This window comes from Alligator sinensis, unplaced genomic scaffold (assembly GCF_000455745.1).
Source record: "Alligator sinensis unplaced genomic scaffold, ASM45574v1 scaffold203_1, whole genome shotgun sequence".
NCBI classification, from domain to species: Eukaryota; Metazoa; Chordata; order Crocodylia; family Alligatoridae; genus Alligator; species Alligator sinensis.
Window position 1 is genome coordinate 1823268 of NW_005841949.1, and position 9122 is coordinate 1832389.

At 44.7% G+C, this 9122-nt stretch overlaps 1 protein-coding gene across 1 annotated transcript in view; it reads right to left on the reverse strand.

The window, feature by feature from the left end:
- HYDIN (HYDIN, axonemal central pair apparatus protein) overlaps window positions 1–9122 on the reverse strand; it is a 438260-nt gene that overhangs the window by 175548 nt on the left and 253590 nt on the right. Inside the window, 1 exon segment of the mRNA XM_025199799.1 lies at window positions 4493–4731. Coding sequence (XP_025055584.1) covers window positions 4493–4731 — 239 coding nt within the window.

A 9122-nucleotide genomic window follows, 5' to 3' on the forward strand; every position in this document is an offset into this window, starting at 1 on the left:
GTCTGCCCACTTGCTGAGCCTGTCCAGGTCAGCCTGGATAACCTGCCTGTCTTCTGGTGTGGATGCTTTGCCCCCAAGTTTGGTGTCATCGGCGAACTTGGCCAGTCCGGTTCTGACTCCAGTGTCCACATCATTAATGAAGATGTTGAACAGTATGGGTCCAAGGACAGAGCCTTGGGGGACCCCACTGGTCACAGGACACCATGATGAGTGACTTCCATCAATTACTACCCTCTGGGTCCAACCACAGAGCCAATTTTCCAGCCAGTGGATCGTGGAGGACCCAAGGCGACAATTGGCCAGTTTCTCCAAGAGGTGATCATGGGAAACCAGATCGAAGGCTTTTTTGAAGTCAAGATATGACATCAATCTATTCTCCCTTGTCCAGGTGATAGGTCACCTGGTCGTAGAAGGAAATGAGATTGGTCAAGCAAGACCTACCCGCAACAAACCCGTGCTGGCTATCCCTTAAGATGTTGGCATTGGCCAGTCCATTAAGGATGGCCTCTTTAATAAACTTTTCTAAGATCTTCCCTGGGATAGAAGTCAGGCTAATGGGCCTATAGTTACCCAGATCCACTTTCCTCCCTTTCTTGAAGATAGGCACCACATTGGCCTTCTTCCAGTCTTCGGGCACTACACCAGAGCGCCAAGAGTTTTCAAAGATCTGGACTTTGATTTAGTTTGGGTTCACTTGACTTGATTTTAAATACTTGTAGTAAATAAAGCCTTTCTGTCACTCATCGAACGAGGTGTCATGTCAATCCCTGGGCTAGTCCGGAATCCTAAATTTTTATTGCTAACACCTACACAATCCTAAGGTAGCTGGATGAAGTTACTGGACTCATCCATGACTTCCAGTGGTTTCAGGCTAAAGAAAAGAAAGGATCATATCCCACAACCCCATCTCCTTGAAAATCTAAAGCTTTTTTGCAGTTATAGAGACAGCCTTCCTACAACGAGAAAACACAGTATGCATAAAAATTCCTTTCTGTTTTACCAACCATCTGCAGAGGCTATCAGCCTTCTTTTCACCTGCCCCAGATTAATTGCCTGTACCAAAGAGGTGCTGAGCGCCTTTAACTTGCATACCTTCAAGGAGATGCTCAGTCTTCAACCTGTTCCTACTGAAGATACTATGGTAAGATGGTAATAAGTGTAATACAAGAATGTAGACAGAATCAATATGAGTTTTCCATTAACTCTAATGGGAGCAAGAATGGGCCCTATGTGCTGTTGAAGAAGAGCAATATCTGAGTATAAATAACCAACTAAACATGAAATGAATATTCAATGGGAAATCAACTCCATTATGCAAAGAAATGCTAATGGAAGGATAGTAAAGAATAATTATTTTACTCTATATAAAACTAAGCAGAGGAATTATTCTTGGAACAGTTTATTTTAGACATAAGAAACATGTAACCAAAAATGTGTGTTTATCACATACAACTAAATACAAGCATAGAATTTACAGTATATAAACACATTACTCTTAAACAATATGTTCAAAAGTATGTTTGAATTGTACAATGTTTGTTTGAAATGTTTTTTCTCCTGGATAATATGCCATCATAGAGCTGAACTGCAAGAGGTTCTGGGTAGATGTTTTAATTTCTGGTTCAGTAAAAATGTCTCCTTTCATTTTACTCAGCTGCAGTTCTGCAGCCAGTGGGAATCGTAACTTAGCCAAAGAAAAATGCTGAAAGATGGAAGAAGACGACTTGCTAGAAAATCATTAATTTGGTTGTGCCAACATTATCTTATCCATTGTACATTCAACCTGCCCATCAGGCTGTATTCATATCAGCCTCCAGGATAAGCAAGGAGATGGTGAACAAGAATTATATTTAACATTAAACAAGGATCACACAATGACCCCTACTTAGATTATATTAATTAAATGTACATAATTTGTCCTGAATGCTCAAACAGAACCAAAACTGAAATCATTTGTAACCCAGGTGGTACTCAGGCAAGGTACCCCCTTCTCCAATTGAAGGGGATTTAGCAAATGCTAGTGCGCTGTGGGAACTGATCTTCCAGGAGTTTGTGGCCATTACTCCTGGTTTTCCCTGGTGAACAGTTGCTCACCGAACTCTTGATGTACTCCCCTAGTGCAGCAGGAAGCTGCTACCAGGTCCTCTCTCAGCCTTTTTTACTTCAGGCTGAAGAGTCCCAGGTCCCTCAGCCTTTCCTCATATTGCTTGCCGTGTAAGACTGATCATACGGGTGGTTCTTTTTTTGGACTCTCTCAAGCTTGTACATGTCCATGTTAAAAGTGTGGTGCCCAGAACTGCGTGCAGTACTCCAGGTGCTGAGTAGCATGGAAGAATCACCTTTGCTGGAGAAGCATCGATTGATGTATGCCAAAGTATTATTTGCCGCACTGGCTACAGCATTGCACTGCTGGCTCATATTCATACTGTGGCCTATTATTATCCCCAGGTCTCTTTCATTCATGATGCTAGTCAGTTTGGTGCCACAAAGCCTGTAGGTGTGTTGGGGGTTGCTCGTTCAAAGGTGGAGCACTTTACATTTCTCAAAGTTGAACTTCATCAGGTTCCAATCTGCCCAACTTGCTAGCCTGTCTAGGTCCACCTGTAACTGTAGCCTATCTTCAAGCATGAACATGCTTCCCCGTAACTTGGTGTCGTCCACGAACTTGGCCAGTGAGCTCTTCACCCTGACGTCCAAATCGTTAGTAAAGATGTTGAAAAGTACTAAAGTACTGGATCGAGCGCTGACCCCTGCAGGACACCACTGCCCACTTCTCGCCAGGATGACACAGTTCTGGTCACTACGACTCTCTGGGTCCTATCCTGCAGCCAGTTTCTTACCCACCTGACTGTCTCAGAGTTAAGCCCACAATCCTCCAATCTTCTCATGAGGACATTGTGGGATACTGGATCAAAAGCCTTTTGAAAGTCTAGGTATACAATGTCAGCCTGCTCTCTTGTGTCCAGGTGGCGAGTTACTTGGTTATAGAAGGAGATGAGGTTCATAAGGCAATACCTGCCTGCGATGAAGCCATGCTGGCTGTCATTCAGAATCTTACCTTCTGCAAGCTTATCGCAGATCGATTTCTTGATGAACTTTTCTAGGATTTTCCCTAGGATATAAGTTAGGCTGATTACTTAGTTACCCAGGTCCTCCCTCTTGCTCTTCTTGTGGATGGGCACAACATTGGCCCTCTTCCAGTCCTCAGGGACTTCTCCAGAGCACCATGAGTTGTGGAAGAATTTCACCAGGGTTTCCGCAATGGCTTCAGCCAGCTACTTCAGCACTCTCGGATGAAGATCATCCGATCCTACTGATTTGTATATGTCTAATTTTATTAATTGGTCATACACCAATTCTACGGCAATAGTAGGAAGGGGATTATTGCTACCATGCTCATCCTCCACTCTATCTGGTTTTCCCCTTGGTCTGGTGAAAGACTGAGGCAAAGCAGTCATTCAGGAGTTCAGCTTTCTCCTGGGTGCCGGTAACCAGCTCTCCTGAGTTGCTGAGCAATGGCCCCACACTCCCATTTGTTTTCCTTCTGCTCCCTGTGTACCTAAAGAAGGACTTCTTGTTGCTAATCTAAGTTCAGTCAACTTAGCCTTTCCTATCTGTTCCCTGCAAATGCAGGCTGTCGTGGAATAGTCCTCCTTGGGGCCCACCCTGAGCTTCCATTGATTATAAGCCTCTTTCTTCATTCTTAAGAGGACTGTGATTTTCCTGTTTAGCCAAGAGGACATCCCACCAAAGGAAAAAAAGAGGAAACAGGAAAAACAGAATTCTTTTTAATGTACCATCTCTCAGTTGTAGGTTTCCTGGAACTTTTGTTTTACACAAGATCTCCAGAACAGTCGAGAAAAAAAGCTCATTACAATCGAAACCAAATTTCCAGTACTGTAAGGGACATTTCAGCACTGGCTTCTATTTGGAAGCTTTCTAGAATGACATGTTAAATAACCACTATGTGTGTTCAGATGTACACCTGTAGCTCTTATTTAAGTAATAGGAGCCACGTTCTCATGTTAAGAGGATACTGAGCACCTAAGGGCAAATCTATACTGCAACCCAGCTGAGCTTGGGGCAACTATCAAGAATTAGCTTCTCACATTTGCTCCTACTCATCATGTGACCATATATGGCTATTAGGCGGACTAGGCCACTTACAGGGGTCATGAGGACATACATCAACAATGTTCTCAGGCTGTCCCCACACAGAGAACCTAAGGTAAATTCTGGGACATGTGCTTAGGCTGTCTATTCTACCTAACTGCTAGGATTGGGTGCTGGCAGGGTAGAACTGGGTGGCTGGCACTGAGTGGGAGCTAGTAGATTGGACTAGATACTAGGCAGTTTTCCTGGGCTTGGGAAAGTGACAGTAAAGACAAGACCTGGTGGATTCTAAAGAAAATCTTCCTTGCTCAGGCTCCATATTTGGATTTCCCAGAAAAAATAGCATGTGGAAAAGGTGAGGACCAGGCAAATTACCTACCTGAAGTGGGGTCCTAAGTTGAACTCTGGAGCAAAAGGTTTGTTGGTGACAATAGTGGTACCAATGCCAGTAGCCTGGACTGGGATCACATAGGTCTTGCTGTTTTCTATTATCAAGTTCACTTTGTCCTGGAATTTCATGGTGTCATCCAAGTTGGCTATCAGAGTCACTGGGATCTCTGTCTCTGGAGGAACTACTCCTTCACTGGGCTCAATCCTCCATGTTGAGTGATTGCAAGCCTGCAACACAATCAAAAGGTAACATCAGGAGAGAACAATTGATCTTACTGCACTCACGGAGCACTGAAAAGTAAAATTCAAAGAAAGGGAAACAAATGTATGGCAAGCAGAACAACATCTCAGGTTGAAATTCATTCTTATTACACATATACATATATTTAATTTTGAAATTCATTTAACCTAATAATAAAGAGTCATAGAATCATAGAAAATTAGGGTTAGAAGAAACCTCAGGAGGTCATCTAGTTCAACCCTCTATCCAAAGCAGGACCCTCCCCAACTAGATCATTCCAGCCAGGGCTTTGTCAAGCAGGGTCTTAGAAATCTCCAAGGACAGAGATTCCACCACCTCTCTAGGTAACTTGTTCCAGTGCTTTACCCCCCTCCTAGTGAGAAAGGTTTTCCTAAACTCCCTTGCTGCAACTTGAGACCATTGCTCCTTGTTCTGTCATTTGTCACCACTGGGAACAGTCTAGCTCCATCCTCTTTGGGACCCTGCTTTGGGTAGTTGAAGGCTGCTATCAAATCCCTTCTCAGTGTTCTCTTCTCCAAACTAAATAAACCCAGTTCCCTCAGCCTCTCCTCAGAAATCATGTGTCCCCAAACCATTTTTGTTGCCCTCCACTGGACTCTCTTCAACTAGTCCACATCCTTTCTATGAGCATTTATACATGTACCTTAGTCTGCTCCAATGCACCCGAAATCTAGCGCATCAGAGCAGACTCGATTAATCAAATCTGCAGAGCACACGAGCTGATGCATCTGGTGCTGCATTGCATGTATTTGTATAAATGGTGAAGTGCACATCAGCATGCAGAAAATGGTGGAGGTGCACTTTTGAACTAAAACACCTTTGATGTGTTTTAGTTCAAAAGCAGGCCACTGCCATTTTCTTGGCGCTTATGCACATTTGCCATTTATATGAATATATGTGCTGTAGCGCCGGGTACTTTTAAAAGCGCTCGGTGCTGTGGCACACACATGTACAAATGCCCAAAAGTGGGAGGCCCAAAACTAGACACAGTACTCCAGACATGGCCTCACCAGTGTAGAACAGAATGGAATAATTACTTCCCTCAATCTAATGGCAAAATTCCTACTAATGCAGCCCAATATGCCATTAGCCTTCTTGGCAATAAGGATACACTACACTGCTGACTCATATTCAGCTTATTGTCCACTATAACCCCCAGGTCCTTTCCTGCAGAGCTGCTGCTTAGCCAGTCAATCCCCAGGCTATACTGGTGCATAGGACTGTTCCGTCATAAGTGCAAGCCTTTGCGCTTGTCCTTGTTGAACCTCATGAGATTTCTTTTGGCCCAACCCTCCAATTTGTCTAGGTCACTCTGAATCCTAACCCTACCCTCCAGCATATCTACTACACCCCCCTAGCATGATGCCATTGGCAAACTTGCTGAGGGTACACTCTATCCCATCTTCTAGATCTTTAATGAAAATACAAAATAAAACTGGTCCCAGGACTGACTCCTGGGGCACTCTACTCGATACTGGCTGCCAGCAAGACATTGAGTCATTGATTACTACCCGTTGAGCCCAACAATCCAGCCAGCTTTCTATTTACCTTACAGTCCATTCATCCAACCCATACTTCCTCAGCTTGCTTTCAAGAATGCTGTGGGAGACGGTATCAAAAGCCTTGCTAAAGTCAACTATTTGTCCACTGCTTTCCCTGCATCCACAGAGCCAGTTTTCCCCATCATAGAAGGCAGTCTGGTTGGTCAGGCATGATTTGCCCTCAGTGAATCCATGCTGATTGTTTCTAGTCACCTCCCTCTCCTCCAAGTGCTTAGAAATGGATTCTTTGAGGACCTGCTCCATGATTTTTCTGGGGACTGAGGTGAAGCTGATTGGTCTGTAGTCCCCAGGATCCTTCTGCTTCCCTTTCTTAAAAATGGGCACTATATTTGCCCTTTTCCAATGGTCTGGGACCTCCCCCAATCACCAGAAGTGATTCCTAGCTGACTGGGAAGGGGATGATTGGGAAGTAAGTAACTGGCCAGCAGTAGATTATAAACCACTGCATGAAGCCAGTCCCATGGAACAAGCCCTTGAAGGCTATTCTGGGGGGCTCTGCAGGGGATATGGGACCCTCACATTCCTAAAACTGTATCTAGGGTGCACTTTTTTCCCCCGGAGATTTTGTGTCAGGTGTGTCAGAGGACCCTAGTGCAAACCTGGGCTAAAACATACCCCAGGGCTTTAACATTATATTAGTTACACTATGCTGGCAAAATGAACACACTCAGTCAGCTCCATTTAATTTGTAATTCTCCAGAGCCTCAGACAAGAATGGCTTAAAATAGAACGGCAAGGCAAAGGAAAGCATTACAGAGGGCTGTCTGTCTAGGTTTAACCCTAGTGACTGCCTTTTTTATATGGATAGGTGTAGGTACTGATTTAATTGCCTGGCATCCTCTGCTCCTGTGCCTTCTGTATTCTTTCCCAGTCTATTCTTTGGTCTTTTAATTCTTCAGCTTCTGGACCTTGGGCCCCATCAACCTTATGGTTTGGCCAGCAGCTACCATAATATTATCAACCTCCAGCTAAAGCCACTTGGATCTTGTACTTGAATGAGAACACTCCAATTGCCACCTACCAGTCTACATGCAGAAAGAGGCCAGCTGTATTGGATCTAGGAAAGACTGCAGTAACCACTGGCCCTCTCCTAGCCTGACTGCAGATATTGCATTCAGCCTCCTGAAACTCCTTTTAAGCATCACATGTCCAATGCATTTGCATCTTTCAAGCTCTTATCAGCTAAAACCAACAACTTGAAGATGATGCACACAGAAGACAGGAGAAGCCTAGTTTGTTCAGTACACTCATGGTATCACCATCCCTTTGCCATTTTCCTTGAACTGCTTAACTATCTGGTCAATAGCAGTATGGAAAGCTATGAAACTGCAACAACAGAGAAGCTATCAGAAAAGCACAAGTCCCAGCTGACTTCCTGCCCCTGGGGCAGGGGGCTGGACTCGATGATCTTCCAAGGTCCCTTCTAGCCCTAATGTCTACACCCCTATGAAATCTATGAAGTCTGTTTTCATGCCAGAGGACATTAGGTTTAGATTGACATTAACATACTATTTCTCTTCTGATTCATGCTGACAAAGGGTAGCTGAGCTGAAAAGGAGACCTGATTGTTTTGTTCTATAGGTGAATCTGCAAGTCTGCTATCTGACGCAACTAATTTATCAGTGCTTGGCACAGAGCCCGGCAGTAGATTGTACCAAAGAAACATTGAGCCATAGTGATTGAACAGTATGATGAAAGTAGATGATACATTTCACAGAGAGAGACAGTGCAGACCCAAACTGTTTTAGTAACCTGATAGGTAGCCACTTCTGAGAGGGGAAGCTGACCCTAGCATTTGGTGCAGGTTGAAGGGAAGTGCGTAGGGTCAATAAGCAGGAGAATGCAAGGACAGGAAAAGGATGTGGGGCCAAATTCACTCCAGGCTCTAGGTCATCTTCTGATGATGATGATCCAGGCTGTTGGCCTTGGAGAAGAAAATATGCTGAAGGGAAGAGGTCATAACCTCCATGTAAAGTTGGAAAGTCTCCAAGGAAAGAAGATCACTGGGTAAGAAAAGGACATGGCCTAGGCAATTGGAGATACACTGATTCAGAGCATTTTATTCACAGCCTCTTGTGGATTCCAGATGGAAGTTAAAGTGCTCCCAAGCAAGGATGGCAAAGGCAATGTCACCTGCCCTCTCTTAGGGTAACTTTTGCACAAGGAATGAGGTCAAGCTTATAGAGGGAGAGTTATTTATGCTTCGCTAGGCTGGCTCTGAGGAATACGGCCTACCATGGGGGAGAAAGCAATGCCAACTGACCTTGACTGTTCTGAAATGTGAAGCAGAGGGGTCACTAGAACAGGAGTTAGGAGATCTGAGATTTCCGTCTCTTGCTGCTGTCACAACCCAGTGATTTTGGTGCCTCGGCACGATGGAATTTTCCCGCCACATGAGAGCCACTTGCAAAGTAAAAGGTTTTCTGTTGCAGCAGAAAACCCCAGTGCAAGAGAGTTCCCGCCATTTGAATGCAAATTTGTGTCCCGCTATTGGCTAGTTCTAAATTATTCCTACGTGGCGGCTAGTAATTGGCTTACTAGCCGTTTAAAATTTCGTGCGACTTCTGCCCAAGTCGGAGAACTTTGAGCACGCTGCAGAGTGCCTCTAAAGAGATCTGACTTGCGGCTGAGCCGATCGATAGACTGATCACCTATCGATTCTTCTCCCTGTCGCCGAGCGCAATCCCCGACGTACCCTTGCCCCGCCGGCTTGATTTGTGGACGGATGAGTTAGCCTGAGCCTTGCCAGCTGGAACAACTAACATAGTTGTTCATACGACCGGACCGTCAGCGTC